This window comes from Cnephaeus nilssonii (assembly GCF_951640355.1).
Source record: "Cnephaeus nilssonii genome assembly, chromosome: 17".
Classification (NCBI taxonomy): Eukaryota; Metazoa; Chordata; class Mammalia; order Chiroptera; family Vespertilionidae; genus Cnephaeus; species Cnephaeus nilssonii.
The window spans coordinates 7007774-7027149 of record NC_137088.1 but is presented as its reverse complement, the minus strand read 5'-3'; the positions used below and the strand labels follow the sequence as shown (position 1 = coordinate 7027149).

Below are 19376 nucleotides of genomic sequence, written 5' to 3'. Positions count from 1 at the left end.
TCTCCACAAGACACTAATCTTTCCCCCACAAAATGAACTTTGTCCTTGACAACTGATCTGCACGGTGAAAACTCTTGGTGAGGAAATGAGAAGAGTCCTAAGATGAAAAATGCACTGTGGTGATGGAAGTCCCGGTGAGGAGCCCTAGCCTAAGACGCACTTGTCAAATGGCTGTGGCTCCACTGCGCAGGCCCCAGGTCCTCTGCACAAGCATCTCCATCATTATTTTATTCACGCCCACTTCTGATGAACAAATCTCAGAGCTTTCCTTTTCCAAACTTTGGTTTCTGGGCCTTGTATTTAAAAACTAAATGAATTTTTTTCCCCATATATAAAATTGTGCTAGAGACTTTGGACTACACTTCACATGGCATTGGGTGGCGAAGAGATTTGAAGCTGGGAGAAGATGGGGTATCTAATTGGCCCCAGGCATCAAGTTCATCTTGGGCATCTTCCCACCACCCTTTCTAACCCAGACTTCCTTACTGCTCCTCTTCACCTGTTTGCCTGATACCTAGTTGTCCGATAGTCCTTTACCTGTGGTGCCTGAGCCATGTCCCCAAATCCCTTTTCCCTGCTTTGTTCCAAAGCTCTCATTCTCTCAGTTACATGGTATGGTCCCTTCTGTCCACCGCAAGCATTCATCTGTGTAACTTTTCTCAATCACTTCGCACTCTGCGTCTTATGTTAAGTTCATGCTTTGGGACCCCAGCTGTACCACCTTCTAACGGTGACTCTGAACAAGTCACTGAACCTCTCCCAGGAAGTAAGAGCTGGTGATAATTCAGGTGCTGCCGGGCCCTGGAGGTGGCCCCTGTGCCTGGAAATCCTACAGACGCAAGTGTATACAGAGGCTCCCCTGCTGTTATTTACGAACCAAGGAGACATTTTAATGTTCTATACAAAAATCAGTTACAGATCAAATGGAACTCCAAGGTTCCAAGATTAAATCACATGTATGTATGCTTAAGAAATCACACTAACCAAAAAGGACACAATTATCCCTGAAATGGAGATAGGCCTGGGAATCCTGGCTTGCTTCCGTCAATCTTCACAGCATCCTCGCCAACCACCTGCATTCTCCTGCAGGCCCAACAGTCTGATGCAAATGCCATCTCGAACCTCTGGGTTTAGGAACAGTCACCTCTGTAGGACGTTCATGAGCAAGTTCCCTGAGAAGGCCAAGTTCCCTGAGGTCCAGTGGGATGAGTTCTGAGTCAGCCGAGCCACATCTCCTTTTCTACAGATGGGGAAACCGAGGTCCAAACACGGTCCACGTTACACAGGAAGTTAGAACATCATTACAGTGAAAACCCATGCTCAGTCCACAGCTTGTTACTGTGAAAACACTGGTCTGCATTCGGATTTTCCTTTTGGCGGGCTGGGACCCAAGTGGCACCCTGAAGAACGTATTTTGGAGGAAGCACACAGAACAGAGGGCGTTTTGGGTGGAAAGGAGAGTGAACTATGACATAAAGTATCTGAGAGTGTTCAGTCAGCGTTCATTAAGTCACAAGTCCGATTTGGTGAGGGGCTGACTGACTGAGGGAACAGCAGATCATCTGAAAGAGCCAAGACCAGGACTAACAGGGAGTGCTCAGGTAGTGTCGGCAGGGCCTGGCTGAGGACTTGGGATATGCTCCTAAGAAGATCTGGAGTCTATCCTGTAGGCAGTGAGGAGGCAAAGGATTAACAATGGGTGGCTTTTAGGGGAGATTTAGGGGAAACAGCTTAACTTCCAACTGACTAAAGTGGCCATGGAGCCTGGCTCAATGGTTGAGCATCGACCTATGAACCAGAAGGTCAGGTTCGATTCCAGGTCAGGGCACATGGCCGGGTTGCGGGCTCAACCCCCCAGTGGGGGACATGCAGGAGGGAGCGATCAATGATTCTTTCTCATCATTGATGTTTCTATTTCTCTCTCCCTCTCCCTTCCTCTCTGAAATCAATAAAAAGTATATGTATTTTTTTAAAAAAGTGGCCATGGGACACACAGGTGGGGATGACTAGCGTGTGGCTAGATAGGCATAGAGGTAATGAGGCGAGGTCTGAGGAATGGATACAATAATGAAAAGATGGATCAGTCCTTTGCTAAACGTTTCTCACGGGGCTTCTCTCTGTCGTAAGGCACAGATGGAAGCTGGAATACAGTTACGAGTAAGACACGTGGCCTCTGCCTCTTGGAGCTTACAACTGAACGGGGAGCGAGACTAACAGCCGTGACACAGTCATGTAAGGACAGTAGTGTTAAATGCCACAGAAGAAAAGCAGAGGGTCTCCGAGTACTGAAGAAGAGCTGACCTAGCGTGAGGGGCTGCGGAGAGCATCCCCATGCAAGGATGCTTGAACTAAACTTGGAAGGACAGAAGGGACTTACCTATGGGGTGGAACAGAGTGTGCCAGGCAGAAAGCAGCAGTTCAAAGGTACCGAGGCAACGAGGAGGAGGCCGGAGAATGGGGGGGGGGGGGGGCGGTGAAAACATGAAGGCATCCAAGACACAAAGGACAAGTAGAGATACCCAAGGTCAGACTTGGGGATGGCTTAGGAAGTCAAAAAGGAGATCAGCCTGGCCGCAGACAACAATACGGGGAAGGAAACAGGTGAACCAGGGAAGACCACGTAAAGGCAGTTCCGGAATACTCAGCCAAGAAGATGAGGCTTAACACCGGGGCACCAAACGGACAGTGGAGACGATGGGGGTGATCAGCAAGAGAAGCACATGATAAAACAGCACACACATGGGGCTGGACTTCCATGTTTTCATAACAGTTCAGGAAATAAGAAATTCAGTGTAAAAAAAAAAAAGTAATTATTTACAAACTCCAAATACGCGGAGTTAAATCTTAGAAAAACAACATACGTATACAAAACAAATTAGAGAAATACAACTCGTGACAAAAATAATACAAAATGATATACTCATTTGACCTATGTTACAAAGCCTCACAGTTCTTTACAAAGTCTATTATAAAGAAGTCCTTATTTTTTAAACCATCCTGATGTCAAAAGTACACGAATCTCGTTAGAGTGGATTCCATGACAAGCGATACTTTTATGGGTTCCTCACGTAGGAAAAATTCCGTGTGCACCACCTTGTTATTCACCTGTAAGAGAAAAGCACACACTGTCCACGAGCCTGCAGAGCCCCGAGCAGAGAGTCTTTCAGGAAACCCCACAGGAGGAGGGGGCAGAATGCTGACCCCTAGGAGCGCAATGCAAACATCACTATAGGGGGAGATGTCCCAACAAGTGCTCGGTCCTGTGCGATGGACAGAGCACTGGACTGAGGAGCCCACAGACCCGGGTGCAACTCGCCCCTGGGTCACATCAGGCCAGGTGTGACCCTTTCTGAGCCTTGGTCCTCATGGTGAAATGAAAGCGGGCGAGTGCGTGATTATGTCCAATGTACCCAACAGCTGTACAATTCCAGGGGTGGCGGTCAGCACATCTGTCACCTGCAGAGGCCGCCTCATACGCATTCCTAGACTTTTTTCACCAGTGTCTAGTCAGCAAGAGCTTACATAGGAACCAGTTTGGAGAATGGCCAATTTCAGTGATTTATCATCAGGTTTGAATAGGAATTTTCTTCTTTTTCCTTTCATTTACTTTAATTACTTAGTTTAGCCGAAACCGGTTTGGCTCAGTGGATAGAGCGTCGGCCTGCGGACTCAAGGGTCCCAGGTTCGATTCCGGTCAGGGGCATGTGCCTTGGTTGCGGGCACATCCCCAGTAGGGGGTGTGCAGGAGGCAGCTGGTCGATGTTTCTCTCTCATCGATGTTTCTAACTCTCTATCCCTCTCTCTTCCTCACTGTAATAAATCAATAAAATATATTTAAAAAAAAAACAATTACTTAGTTTATTTTGTTAATCCTCACCCCAGGATATTTTTTCCATTGATTTTTTTTTTTTTAAGAGAGAATGAAAAGGAGAGAGGGAGGGGGAGAAACATTGATGCGAGACACATTGATTGGTTGCCTCCCGCCTGTGCCCCCGCCTGGACCGGGGATCAAACCTGCAACCCTTTGGTGTACATGCTGACACCGAAGAGCTGACCTAGCGTGAGGGGCTGCGGAAAGCGCCCCTGTGCAAGTGAGCAACCCCAGCCAGGCTGAGTACGTTTCTTCTTAATCTGGCATTTTTATATGAAAAGCGAGTTAATTAGAAAAGGTTGTAAACGAGCACAGTAACAGCAACACGAACATTGATTACATGGCTAAGGTCAATCTTGTCATTATAACCTCATCGAGCGCATTCGCTTTATAGAGAATGAAGCGCAAAGACCCTTGGAATTGACTTACTTTGGTGAAAAAGTCAGCGATGTGCCACTTATTCCCATACTTTTCAAAGATTTCAGTCATTGCTTCAATCATCACAGAGCCAGTGCGGGGGTGCCGTAACGCAACATGGTCTACAAATTAAAACACAAACATTTCGTGCATTTTCCTCTTCCACCTGCGCTAACTGTTCTTGTGCCCATAGTTAAAGCCTAGGAAATGGCTTTGAACTGAGAGGACAGAAACACTCTTGCAGAAGTGTGCCTGGGGCCATAACAGACATGGGCCTTAACAGTTGGCCCATGTGATGAACAGCACAGAAACCTCTCAATAGGGCATTCTTTGAGTAAAGGTTTTCAAATATACACCAAGGTAGAAAGCAAAGTTTAACAATCCCCCAGAGAATCATCCTTCAGATTCAATGGTTTCCATCATTTTGCCATTTGCTTCATTTTATCCCTCTTCTATTTTTTTTTAAATATATTTTTATTGATTTTAGTGAGGAAGGGAGAGAGATAGAAACAATGATGAGAGAATCATTGATGGGCTGTCTCCTGCACGCCACCTACTGGGGATCAAGCCCAAAACCCAGGTATGTGCCCTGACTGGGAATCGAATCCTGACCTCCTGGTTCATAGGTTTACGCTCAACCACTGAGCCACACCGGATGGGCTGGAGCTCATTTCCTTTTAACGCCGAGTAGTGTTCAAAGTATGATATACCACAAGTTGCTTAGCCATTCACCTGTTGATGGTCGTTTGGGTTATTTAGAGTTTTTGACTACTTCAAATAACTATTTGTGCACTATGAACATTTGTGTACAAATGACTATGAGGACATATGCTTTCATCTCTCTTGGGTAAATAACCAAGAAGTGGAATCTTACATCTAACTTTAGTGGGGACATTTTTTTAAAAAAATATATTTTATTGATTTTTTTACAGAGAGGAAGAGAGAGGGATAGAGAGTTAGAAACATCAATGAGAGAGAAACGTCGATCAGCTGCCTCCTGCACACCCCCTACTGGGGATATGCCCACAACCAAGGTACATGCCCTTGACTGGAATCGAACCTGGGACCCTTGAGTCCGCAGGCCGATGCTCTATCCACTGAGCCAAACCGGTTTCGGCTAGTGGGGACATTTTTCATGTCTCACCATTCAGTATGTTTCATTTTACATTACTGCCCTTACATCTTTAGCTTCCATTTCTCACTAACATTTTATCTTGAACTAACATTTTATCTTTACCTTCACTAACATTTTATCTTTACCTTCAAAAAGGATTAAGGTAGTATGTAAATATATATACTACCTTAATCCTTTTTGAAGGTAAAGATAAAAACAGCTAAGTAAATGTCCTTGACCATTTACTTCTATCTTCCCTACATTTCCCTGTCAAGTCCATCCCTTCAGCACATAAGATTTTTAAAAACTTTTAACTTATTAGTAACAGTATTAGTAATAATAATGATGTTATTAGCATAATACATTAGTAATAATATTAGCTAATTTTTCGGTATTTATTATGCCAATTACAATAAGCACAGCACCTGCATTACATAATTTAATTTACATAACATCCTAATGACATAAGTAAATTTTATCATTCTCATTTTACATGAAGAAACTCAACCCTAGCCCTAGCTGGTTTGGCTCAGTGGATAGAGCATCGGCCTGTGGATAGAGCATCGATTACAGTCAAGGGCACATGCCTGGGCTGCAGGCTCCGTCCCCAGTGGGGGGTGTGCAGGAGGCAACTAATCAATGATTCTCTCTCATCATTGATGTTTCTACCTCTCTATCCCTTTCCCTTCCTCTCTGAAATCAATAAAAATATGTTTTTAAAAAAAACAACAACAAAAAAAAACACCCTAGCCGGTTTGGCTCAGTGGATAGAGCGTCAGCCTGCAGACTGAAGGGTTCTGGGTTCAATTCCGGTCAAGGGCACGTACCTCGGTTGCAGGTTCCTCCCTGGCCTGGGCCCTGGTCAGGGCTCGTGCAGGAGGCAACCAATCGATGTGTTTCTCTCACATTGACATTTCTCTGTCTTTCCCTCTCTCTTCCACTCTCTCTATAATCAATGGAAAAATATCCTCAGGTGAGGATTAAAACACACACACACACACACACACACACACACACACACACACACAAAAGCTGACATAAAAAATATTGCAGGGTCTAAAAGATAGCCAGTGACAGAGTTATTAGCTTTTGAGCCAACATTGTTTCCACATGACAGCCAATGAATGACCTTATTTACTTTGTGGTTACTCAGAGGTTGATGTCTTCCTGGAAGAAATGAATGGTAAGATGCCAACCTACCATTTCTGAAAGTAGGAACCATTCTTGAAGGGAGATGGAGGGGGGTAATGGGCATCTCACAATCATCTAGCTTTGCTGTCTTACCTGCCTGGGTAGGATAGATGATGAAATAATCACTGAACGTGGGCAGCCTCTTCCTCTCGGATATGTCATCCAAGTCCATGGGCTCATCATCTGTTTCAACACCACTATCTCTTCTCTCTGTTTTTTGAGGAATGAAGAGACAAACTACAATGATACATCATTGACACCAGTGACCCTTAATAAATGCCACCATGCCCAGCAGGTGTGGCTTAGTGGTTGAGCACCGACCCATGCACCCAGAGGTCGCTGGTCCGACTCCTGGTCAGGGCACATGCCAGGGTTGTGGGCTCATTCCCCAGTAGGAGCATGCAGGAGGCAGCCCATCCCAGTAGGGGGCTTGTAGGAAGCAGCCTATCAATGTTTTTCTCTCATCAATGTTTCTATTTCTTTCTCCCTTTTCCCTTTAAAAATCAATAAAAACATATTTAAAATAAATAAACGTCATCACAGCTTGTATCTTCATAGGAGGAGAGAAATAAACTAAGTCGGATGTTAGTCCCACCAGCCACCTGGAATCACCTGGAATGTGGGACATCCCTTGGAAATTGTACACGTAACCTCTCCCAGAATTTGAAGCTCCCAGACCGACCTCATGAAGTCAGTGACTTGGACCATTCCTCAGCCCAAGTTAGCTATTCTATCCCAGGTAAGTTTTCCATCCATCCCTTTCTCCAGCTCAAAGTCGCTAGTATAACTATACAACTGAAGTTACATCAGCTAAGGATCCTCTCATTTAAAATATATTATTTGCTCGTATATGTTTTTTTTTTAATATTTTATTAATTTTTTACAGAGAGGAAGGGAGAGGGAGAGAGAGTTAGAAACATCGATGAGAGAGAAACATCGATCAGCTGCCTCCTGCATGCCCCCTACTGGGGATGTGCCCGCAACCAAGGTACATGCCCCCTTGACCAGAATCGAACCTGGGACCTTTCAGTCCGAAGGCCGATGCTCTATCCACTGAGCCAAACTGGTTAGGGCTCATATATGTTTTTAAACCTATTCTTCTTTACTCTGTCATCAGTATGAGAATTCCCTACAAACATGATGATTACAAAGACGTTTCCACTTACCTCCTCTGCAGGCCTGGATTATAAAGATCTTTGGTTTCTCCTGAAGTGCTGGACAATTTTTATTATTAAACATTTCAAAAATCTCTTCCAGGCTGACTCTTTCATCATCTTTTATTTTGATATAGCCTTTTTCTCCATGGGACATAAGAGTGACAAGGCAACAGCTAATTTCATCTTTAATTTCATTTAATCCATCACGAAATGATGTTAGTTTTTCAAGTAACTCCTGTGAAATAGAATAATATATTAAAACTAGAGGCCCAGTGCATGAAATGCGGGCACAGGTAGGGTCCCTAGCGGCTGCTGGGCGGGGCCTTCCTTCGTTCCGCACCACCCCCTGGTGGTCAGTGCATGTCATAGCAAGTGATCGAACTCCCAGTTGGTCAAACTCCTGAGGGGATACTTTGCATATTAGGCTTTTATATATATAGACCAGAGGCCCAGTGCACGAAATTCGTGCACTGGCGGGGGGGGGGGGGTTGTCCCTCAACCCAGCCTGCACCCTCTCCAATCTGGTACCCCTCGGGAGATGTCCGACTGCTGTGGGATTGGGCCTAAACCAGCAGTCGAACATCCCTCTCACAATGCGGGACTGCTGGATCCCAACCACTCGCCTGCCTGCCAGCCTGATCACCCCCTAACCACTCCCCTGCCAGCCTGATCGACACCTAACTGCTCCCCTGCCAGCCCGATTGCCCCCAACTGCCCTCCTCTGCCAGCCTGATTGCCCCCAACTGCCCTCCCCTGCTGGCCTGGTCACCCCCAACTGCCCTCCCCTGCCGGCCTGGTCGTCCCCAACTGCCCTCTCCTGCCGGCCCGGTCACCCCTAACTGCCCTCCCCTGCTGGCCTGATCACCCACAACTACCCTCCCCTGCCAGCCATCTTGTGGCAGCCATCTTTGAACACATGTGGGCGGCCATCTTGTATGAAGGCGTGAGGGTCAATCTGCCTATTACCTCTTTGTTATCCGAGCTAATAAAAGGGTAATATGCAAATTAACCATCACTCAGTCACAAATATGGCGGAGCCCATAGCCACAAGACAGCGGCGCCCAGTCCTCTCAGCCCTGCCGGAGTTCTCCAGTCATGGGGCAGGGCGGCCGCTGAGAGCGGGCAGCATGAGCAGCCTGGCTGAATGCTTGCTTCGGCACCGCGGCGATGAGGCAAGTGTTCCGCACCAGGCCGGGGATGGGCCTCTGGGCAGCGGGCACGGAGCGGCCAGGCCCCGCAGAGAGCTACTGGCACACGGATTCGTGCACAGGGCTACTAGTGTAAGATAAGAACTGAAGGTGGGAGAAAATCAGAAACACTAGAGGTGGCCCCTTCACTAAGGAGGTGATCCAATGCGATGATAAATACGATAGTACCTACATCTCTAACAGAGTTAGGATGAGGTCAATATTCGTTTCTTGACTTGTCACTCCCTTTTGGTTGCTCTCAGAGTTCATTTGATTTCTTCTTGTGCTACTGGTTCTAGTTTGACAAAATTAGGGCATTTCTGATTATCTACCACAAAATACAAGAGAATTATAGCTCTTCAAAGGGCTGGTGTTTTTAGTTCTTATTATTAACTTATTTTAATATATAAAAAGTATTTTACAAAATTAATGCTCTTAATAAGGTAGAAATGGAAAGGAATGGAAGAGTGCGGCCATTAATGTACACCTGCCAGAGTCTAGCAGCAGATGTCATCCAAGTCCACCCACAGGGGGCAGCCATCTCTACGCCCACGTACGTCCTAACCAAGACCCTACCCATCTCAATGAAGTAAAGTAAAAATTAAGTTCAAATATTGGAAACAAAAGGCCAAAACTCATTATATACAGATAACCTATCTATCTGGAAATATAAAATAAATCAACTAAAAAACTATTAGAATTGGAGATCATCAAGTTGACCAGATATAAGATTCACTTACAGAGTCTACGTTCCCCCAATTACCCAGCAATAATCATTTAAGCCACATAATGGAAAGGGGGATCCCATCCATGGTCACAATAAAACTAAAATACCTAGAGAGGGAAAAAAAAAAACAACCCAGCAAGGAATATGCATTACCTAAGTGAAGAAAACCAAAAATATATATATATTTGGTAAAGAGGCAGCATAAACAAACCATGACATGCTGATGCTTCTGGCTGAGATGACTCGATACTGTTAATTTGCTAATTCACTCCAAATTAATCTCAATTCTGTGTCATGCCAATCAAAATCCCAAAGGATTTCTGTAGAAGTTAACCAGATGGTTTTCAAGGCATAGAGCAGGTCATTCTCAAGAATACTAAGAACGTTCAGAAGAAAAAAGAATGAGTGGGGGATAGGTCTTATCAGAACTCAAAACGTACTATAAAATCATGGTGAAAAAAATAGTGATATAACTATAAACAACTATGTGAATGGAATGGAATATTTTAGAATCCAGAAATCAATTCAAGTGCTATCTATAGGAATTTAGTTATATCTTTATCATGAAAATATAATTTCAAACATGTGAGAGAAGAATGTATCATTCAATAAATATTCAGAGGACTATATATCCATTTGGAAATAAAATTAGACCTCCTACACCACACTGTTACAAAACTAAAATTACAGGGAGAAGGTAAACTTAATTTTAAAGAAGTCACAGAAAAATAATTTAAACTTTTTTAAATTGGGAAGGCAGTGCGTTTAATCAAGACACAAGAAAAAAACGCCTACAAACAGAAAAACTGACCAGTTTACTCACAAAATTTAGAAGACTTCCCTATGACTTAAGACAACAAAAAGTCAAAAATTGTCAAACACAGGTAACAGGGTGGGAGAAAAATATTCGCACTTTATTTTGTAAATGAATAGTGTCCAGCAAAATAACTATAGAATAAGAAAAAGAAAATCCAGCCCTGGCCAGTTTGGCTCAGTGGACACAGCATCGACCTGCGGACTGAAGGGTCCCAGGTTCGATTCTGGCCAAGGGCACATGCCTGGGTTGCGGGCTCAATCCCCAGTAGGGGGAGTGCAGGAGGCAGCCGATCAGTGATTCTCTCTCATCATTGATGTTTCTATCTCTCTATCCTTTTCCCTTCCTCTCTGAAATCAATAAAAATGTAAAAAAAGAAAAAAAGAAAGTCCAGTAGGAAAAAAGATACAAACAGATATTTTACAGAAGGGGAAAAAAAATGGCCAAAAGATGTTCAACCAAACTAATGACCTAGAAAATGAAACTTAAAACAGTGAAATACTTTTGCCAGTAAGATTACAAAATATTGCCCTAACTGGTCTGGCTAAATGGATAGAACATCGGCCTGCGGACTGAAAGGTCCCAGGTTCAATTCCGGTCAAGGGCATGTACCTTGGTTGTGGGCACATCCCCAGTAGGGGGTGTGCAAGAGGCAGCTGATCGATGTTTCTCTCCCATCAATGTTTCTAACTCTCTATTCCTCTCCCTTCCTCTCTGTAAAAAATCAATAAAATATATTAAAAAAAAAAAAAAGATTACGAAGTATTTATAAATGAATGTTGACAGGATATAGAGAAAGGGGCTACTTCCAGATCTTTAAGAGAATAAACTAAAAGAACATTAGCAATATCTGCCATCCGAACGGAAGGGACTTGATGAAAAATCATGTAACTCAGAAGAGACTCTGGTACAATCGTTGGGGAAAATGAAGGAGCCCGTTTTTAGCTTTGGAATAATAAAATCAAAACTGAGCGCTTATCTATAAGCCAGCTACTATTCTGAGAACTTCTACATATACTACTAGAAGCTTATTTCATTCTCACAAGCACCCTACAAGATAATTTACTATCATCACGCCCATTGTAGAGATAACAAAGTAGTCAATTAGCCCTAGGTGGTGTGGCTCAGTGGACAGAGTGTCGGCCCGTGGACTGAAGAGTCCTGGGGTTCGAGTCCGGTCAAGGGCACGTACCTCGGTTGCAGGCTTGATCCTGGGCTCCCACCAGGGCCTATTCTCGAGGCCCATTCAGGAGGCAACCAAGTGGTGTGTCTCACATCGATGTTTCTCTCTCTTATCTCTCCCCCTTCCCTTCTACTCACTCTAAAAATCAATGGAAAAATATCTTTGGGTGAGGATTAACACACACAAAAAAAGAAAGTAGTCAATTGATTTAAGGCAAGGTTTCTAAAGCAATTGTATTATTGACATTTGGGGCCAGAACATTCTTTGCTGTAGGTCAGTGGCCGGCAAACTCACTAGTCAACAGAGTCAAATATCAACAGGACAACGATTGAAATTTCTTTGGAGAGCCAAATTTTTTAAACCTAAACTTCTTCTAACGCCACTTCTTCAAAACACACCCGCTTAGGCCGTGGTATTTTGTGGAAGAGCCACACTCAAGGGGCCAAAGAGCCGCATGTGGCTCGCGAGCTGCAGTTTGCCGGCCACGGCTGCACGTGGCTGTCTTGGGCAATGTAGGATGCTTAGCAGCATCCCTTAGCTTCTACCCACTGGACACCACTTGCTGTTTTCCATATCCTTTGCACATTTTTCTGTTAGGTTGTTTGGGCTTTTTTTTTTCCTTTTTGATTGGTAGGCACTTTTTATTTATTAAGGAAATAGTTCTCCCTCCCCATTTTTGTTACCAGCTGTGACAACCAAAAATGTCTCCACACATCGCCGAATGTCCTCTGGGGGACAAAGTCACCTTCAGCGGAGAACCAGATTTAAAGTTAACACAGCCAGTAAGAGACAGGATTCCAACGCTGGCATCCGCACTGCATCCGCAGCCCCTCTGCTATGCGGGTCCCTGATGTTCACCAGCTGTGACTCCTGGGGTCCTGAAGGGCTTCCCTATGTCCTTGTCCCACAATAATGGCAGCTCTAGGCCACGATTGAGCGAGGGACAGAGATCAAAATGGAGTTCCCATCCGCCCGACTGCTCATCCATCTTATTTTTTCTGAGTCATCTACTTAAGTCACAATGCAGTTCTGCCTGGGATCTCAGTGACCCACCTCTCACATGGTTCCAGGTAGGTCCCACAAGGACTTTTCAAAGCCCAGGGGCTCCAGTGTTGCTGAAATCCCTCCTGCTGACCTCTCAAAACTATTTCCATGGTCTTCCCTTCTCCCACATGTCCTGGACCTTGTCCACTCTGGACACACAGCTCATCCTTGGGCCTCCTTGTCCACGTTGCCTAGGACCGTGGTCGGCAAACTGTGGCTCGCGAGCCACATGCGGCTCTTTGGCCCCCTGAGTGTGGCTCTTCCACAAAATACCACGGCCTGGGCGAGTCTATATTTTGAAGAAGTGGCATTAGAAGAAGTTTAAAAAATTTGGCTTTCAAAAGAAATTTCAATCGTTGTACTGTTGATATTTGGCTCTGCTGACTAATGAGTTTGCCCACCACAGGCCTAGGACATCTTCTTGAGTTCCCTTTCCCTCTGCAACTGCACAGCCCCAGCTAAGACTGAAACCCAAGAGGTCCTGCTTGACTGGAAGGGGATCTGGGGTGTCACACACTTCGGATTATAAAAGTACCAACAATTTCATCAGGATGTACAGGTCACTGCTCAGCAGGTCCTGGTTCTTGCCAAGGTACTAAACCCCAACTCTTTTTCTTTTTTTAATATATTTTTTATTGATTTTAGAGAGGAAGGGAGAGGGAGAGATAGAAACATCAATGATATGAGAGAATCATTGACTGGCTGCCTCTTGCATGACCCCACTGGGGATCGAGCCTGAAACCCAAGGCATGTGCCCTGACTGGGAATCGAACTGTGACCTCCTGGTTCATAGATCCATGCTCAACCACTGAGCCACGCCCGTACGGCCCAACTATTTATCTAAAAAAAAAGGAAGGAAGGGTATAAAATCCAAGCTACAATTTTTCATTTTTGTTTTTCATTTGTTACCTTTTTGTCAGGGTCGATGCATGACGTATATTCAAACTGGCACTGGCCAAGCCATTGCTTCATGAGAACGACATCCCGGTCGGCCCCTGGCCTGTTCCTCTTCACACACATGAGGAAAGCGTCCCGCCTGCCTCTCAGGTCGTAACAGTCCTGTTTCCCAGCAAAGCCAAGAGACAATGTTTAGACCAACCCACACTCAGAAAGCCAAATACACCACGGAAGGCTGACCTCTGAACAACGTGGGTCAATGGAAAACTCTCGGTGTAAGTGGACCCCGCGCAGTTCCAACCTGTGTTGTTCAAGGGTCATCGGTATATGAAGCGATGAGTTTCTTCTGGGATTAATGGTGAGGTTTCCCAGTACAGATCAGGGGCACAACAGTGATGGCCTCCCTTACCAGTTCTGGGGGGGAGGCATGACTTGATTTATAATTCGTTCCAATACCCTTCTCAGACCTGGACTAGTAGGCCAATCTCAGAAAATTCCTATATACAACCATTAACAACCAGTTTCAGGAAGCAGGACAGACAGAGGAACGAGGTAAATGACAACACAGGCTTGCAGTCATTAAAATCCAGAACGTGGGACATTTTACAGGACAATCTGGTTTCTTCAACATACATGCAACTAGAAAAAGGTTAAAGAAGGATGACTTTTTTGTGTTGTTGTTTGTTTGTTTTTTAAATCCTCACCTGAGGATATTTTTCCATTGATTTTTAGAGAGTGGAAGGGAGAGGGAAAGACAGAGAGAAATATCGATGTGAGAGAAACACACCAATTGGTTGCCTCCTGCACTCTGCACATGGCCCGACTAGGAGCCTGCAACCGAAGTACTAAGTGCCCTTTACCAGAATCGAACCCGGGACCCTTTATCCGGGTATGATGCTCTGTCCACTGAGCGAAACCGGCCAGGGCAGGAAGAAGTCTTAAGAGACAAACCAGTCAAATGTAGTTGTGTACACCAGAGTTCTGATTCCAACAAACCAACTTTAAAAGACACAGGAACCAGTCAAGAATATCTGAATGCTTTGTTTTAGGTAGAAGTAGGGAATTATGGTTCTGGGTTTTTTAAAATATATTTTATTGATTTTTTTACAGAGAGGAAGGGAGAGGGACAGAGTGTCAGAAACATCGATGAGAGAGATGCCTCCTGCACACCTCCTACTGGGGATGTGCCTGCAACCAAGGTACATGCCCTTGACCGGAATCGAACCTGGGACCTTGCAGTCCGCAGGCCGATGCTCTACTCCACTGAGCCAAACCGGTTAGGGCTATGGTTCTGTTTTGAAGAAAAGCTTTCTCAGAGATACATACTAAAATAAAGTATATGTAGATGAAAGTGATAAGATATCCGGATTTGCTTTAAAATAATGGGAGGGGGGAAAACAGACAAAACAGGACTGGCCATTATGTTGCTAATTGCTGAAGCAGGAGAAGTACGCCCGCCTGATGTTTGGAGGAGCCATCTTTCCAGTCTCTCTACTTTATCATCAGTTAAAATATCCATAATAAAACTTAAACAACAATTTAAAAAAACCCCTAAGGCCATGCAAACAGTGTTTTATCTCCAGCGGTCACTTTCTTTGACTTGTAAAATAGAGAGAGTAACAGTGGTTTCAACTGGCGTGCACTGTTATAACAGGAAGCAGTGAGATCTGACCACGGGAGATAAGCCTCACAGGTTGTGAGTCATCTTTAACCCTACAGGAGCAGCACCCCAAATGTTCAAGTGGTGGCCAAACACCAGCTTTAATAACCAGGGTGCAGTGTGGGAGTAAGGGTGATGATATTTACCAAGTCACCGTCCACACAGTCATAGCTTCTCTTCAGAGCTTTTCTTGGGATCACTGAATGAATTTTCATGGAAAGAGAACAGAAAAAGAGCATTATTATTTTTTTTTTTCTTTTGAATCAAGCTCCTCCCAAGCATTCCAATGGCCTCTTATGTTTTTGGGTCCAGCAGGCTTCCATCACATTTTAGAACAGGTTCCTTGGATTAGGAATGCCCCCTCTCCCCAACTCATGAGGCTAGAAACCTAAAACAGAACTCCCTCAGGCCCCAGTGAGGTTCAGGGACAGAAAAGACCCCAGCCAGGGGTTAAAAGGACAAGGACTAATTGATATTAGGCACATGCACTTCCTGAGGAGGAGACCAAGACATCAATAAAGAGAAGATGAAGTAAAGGAAACGGTAATTAAACTGTGATACACAAACAACTAACGGGAGGGACAATGTAAGCAAGCTGCTGTGCAGGGGCAGCAAAGGAAGGGGGAATCAAAGGTCAATGGGACCAGTATCCCGCCTACAGGCCTTGTTTGTTGGCAATTACAGTTCTCATCCGTTGCCAACCTGCAAAAATCAGCAACGGCTCCGTACCTCAAACTCAACCAGATCATATGCAGGCTGAGGGCACGGACCATCGACAGTACATTTTAGTGTCCCCCTCAAAGCCTCCCATATAAGCACTGCCTTGCCTCTCTCTCTTTCTCTCTCTCTCCATTCACTCATATATTATACACTTATTAAATTGGGGGGGGGGGGGGGTGGAGGGACTAACCTGCCTCAACCTGTTTTCCTGCTGCATGTCTTGATCCTATACCACATCTTCCCAGATTTATGGCAATGAGCTAACGGTGTGCAAGGAGGCGAAGACCTCCCTCCCCCAAACACCCACTGGGGATAGGGCAGAGAGGGTTCCAACCAGGGGCTGCTCCGGGCGCCACTTAAAGACCTCCCACGTCACAGTCCCTTGGAGGTACTTGTTAAAAATGCATCTCGGGCCCTGACTGGTTTGGCTCAGTGGATAGAGCGTCGGCCTGCAGACTGAAAGGTCCCAGGTTCGATTCCGGTCAAGGGCATGTACCTTGGTTGCGGGCACATCCCCAGTAGGAGGTGTGCAGGAGGCAGCTGATCGATGTTTCTCTCTCATCATGTTTCTAACTCTCTATCCCTCTCCCTTCCTCTCTGTAAAAAAATCAATAAAAAAAAATCAATAAAATATATATATTTTTAAAAATGCAGCTCGGGCCTGCTGAGTCCATGTGATCTCTGAGCCCGCCTCAAAACGCACGAGTAGATCCTGATGGCTATTCTTCAACTGGACACGGGGATCCCTAGCCTGGACGTGGTGCCTATCCTGCCCACGCACCCCCGGATCCCATCCCCCCATCCTCTCCCCCACCCCACCCCACCCGCCGCAGGTGCAATTAGTCCCTCCATGCCCACACTCTCCTGGTTCAGATACCGCCCCCCTCCTTCCAGCCTCTGATCTGGGCGCGAAGGGGCCCCTGCGGACCCGCCTGGGAACCCCCGGGCGGGCGCGCCCCGCGAGGACCACCTCGGGCCGGGGGCCCCGAGCTCACCCTGGCCGTCGGCGGGGTCGCTCTGCCAGAGCGGCAGCAGGTCGGTGCGGGGCAGCTGCCGCAGGATCTTGACGATGACGCGCGACGCGGCCCACGGGTGGTAGTGCTTGGCGAGGAGCCGGGCCAGCCCCCCGATGCTGCCGCCCTCCAGCTCCAGCTTCAGCGGGGTCACGCGCGGCTCCTCGTCCACCTTCTGCAGGACGGAGCGGAATTTGCGCAGCTCCTGCGGGGACAGCACCTCCAGGGTCTTCTGCAAGCGGCTCAGCAGCCCCTCCCAGGCCTGCGTGGTCTCCCCGTCGGCCCGGGGGCCGTCGGGCCCCGAGAGGCAGCCGCCTTCGAGGCTCCCCTCCATCTTCGCCCAGCAGATCGGAAGCCCCCGGAGGCCGGGCCAATCCGGGGAGCGCTGGGCCCCGCGCGCCGCACACGCCTCCCGTCTCTCCTCTTTGTTTTGAAAAGACGGGGCGGTTCCGCTTGAATTGCAGCCGCCAAGCCTATGGCCGTTCGCGCCTTCCCTCCAGCCACGCCCCCGCCGGAGCCCCGCCCCTCACCCCAGCTCCCCTCTTCCTCCCACGCACCCCCCCTCGTCCCCCCCCAAACGAGCTCTGACTTAACCCTTGGAGCTCAGGTTGGGGGAGCTGAACGAGGAATCGGCCCTGCAGGGCTGCTCCGGCCTTCTCTGCCTGCGGCTGCTGCGCCTTAGGGTCCATCACCTGGGGAACTTTTAAAGCGCTTCGCACCCAGGCCTCCACCTAGGCTGAAGATAGTAAAATCTGGGGTGGGGGGTGGGGGGGGGGAGAGGGGGCTGGGCAGCAAAACCGGTTTGGCTCAGTGGATAGAGCGTCAGCCTGCGGACTGGAAGGTCCCAGGTTCGATTCCGGTCAAGGGCACGTACCTTGGTTGCGGGCACATCCCCAGTAGGGGGCGTGGAGGAGACAGCTGACCGATGTTTCTAACTCTATCTCTCTCCCTTCCTCTCTGTAAAAAATCAATAAAATATGTTTTAAAAAAATAAAATAAAATCTGTGGGGGGCAGACCCAGGCATCAGTAGGTTTTAAAGCTCTCCAGACGATTCCAATGGTTATCCAAGTTTGAGAACCACGGGTCTTACACTCCAGGGTGTTCGTCAGCTCCCTAGCCAGCGGTTCCCAGGGAGCCAGAACTTGGAAGCTGAACCGCTTAGAGGCTGCTGCACTGAACCAACTTTTTGGGGAGACCGCGTGGTGACAAAAAAAAGCTGAGATTTGAGAATTTGGTGCCAGCAAGAAGTTAGAAGTGCACACTGCTCAGCCTGTGGGATAAAACAAGACTGGCCCTTGTGCTGCTAATTGTTGAAGCAGGATGAGTGGGGGGGGGGGGGGGGCGGGGGGGGCCTGAGGTTTGGAGGATCCATTTTTCCAGTCTCTCTACTTTAGTATATGTTTAAAATATCCGTAATAAACCTTGAACAACAATTAGAAAAACCTTGGTGAGCAGATCTCAGCTTCACAACCCCAGAGTCTTTATTGCTAGGTTCCCTGGCTTGATTAGGCCCATAGGGAGGACAGTGACTCTAATCATGGTTGGCCCCCAAAGGACTTACCCTTTTGAACAGCCGGTGGAAGGATCTCAGGACCTTATTTGAATCCTGATTCAAATAAACTTATTGTAAACATTTTTGAGGCAGTTAAGAGTGCTGAAGGAGGAACGCAGGAGGCCCAACGTGGTCAGGAACTATAAATTTATTGTTACACCTATGAGCAGAAGGGCTGAGACCAAAATGGCATCCGTGGGGCAGAGTAGGGGGAGTGGAATATCTATGTCTCTTTGCAAAGGTCACTCGGAGTAAGGGGTGGGACCAAGTGCAGGTGGGGGGCCAGGTGTAGGTGGTCCACTGGAAACTGGGAGAGGTGGTTTATGGGAAACTGAAGGTGGTGAATGAGGAAACCTATCGTGAGAATAACAGGAAAATCGCAGGGAGGGGCAAGAGCCCCAGGCAGGGCATAAGGGAGTGCAAGAATGTGCGTAACAGAGATCAGAGAAACGTGACTATAGGCTGGGTATTGGAGGACATACCAAAAAATACTAACTTTTTCCAAGTGGGATAATAACATTGCAGTTACGTTAAAAAAAAAAAATCCAGTTTTTTGAGATGCACTTTGAAGTGTGAAAAGGTGAGAGGTGTGATGTCTGGGATCTGCTTTTAAAAGCCTCACAAAGGAAAAAAGTGGGGGCAAGAGTGGAAAGCCAAACAAGAGTGGCAAAATCCTGATAATTGTTCCGTCTGGGTGATGTGAATGAAAGGCCATGTACTATTTGCTCCACTCCTGTGATTGTTTGGAATATTTCCCAATACGTATGTGGAAATGGAGTATAATGGCAGCTTGAAAGCTTGGCATCTGTCCTCATTTGGCTCTGCATT

The 19376-nt window shown here is 46.6% G+C and overlaps 1 protein-coding gene across 1 annotated transcript; it reads right to left on the bottom strand.

The window, feature by feature from the left end:
• Positions 1–535: 535 nt before the first annotated feature.
• LOC307113530 (caspase-14-like) lies at positions 536–17420 on the bottom strand. The gene is made up of 7 exons (XM_079795252.1): positions 16978–17420; positions 15409–15461; positions 13615–13764; positions 7760–7985; positions 6687–6803; positions 4301–4410; positions 536–3105 (listed from the first exon to the last, which is right to left on the bottom strand). Exons 1-7 carry the CDS (start codon positions 17327–17329, stop codon positions 3004–3006), a joined length of 1110 nt encoding a protein of 369 aa, XP_079651378.1. The 5' UTR covers positions 17330–17420; the 3' UTR covers positions 536–3003.
• Positions 17421–19376: the final 1956 nt, after the last annotated feature.

Bases quoted from the DNA above. Each gene is read 5' to 3' on its own strand.
- LOC307113530 (XM_079795252.1), bottom strand. From the start codon at position 17,329: ATGGAGGGGAGCCTCGAAGGCGGCTGCCTCTCGGGGCCCGACGGCCCC. The intron at 6,804-7,759 runs GTAAGTGGAAAC...CTCAAAAAACAG, and splicing joins AATCCAGGCCTGCAGAGGAG to AGAGAAGAGATAGTGGTGTT. The intron at 4,411-6,686 runs GTAAGACAGCAA...TTTAATTTGTAG, and splicing joins CATCTATCCTACCCAGGCAG to ACCATGTTGCGTTACGGCAC.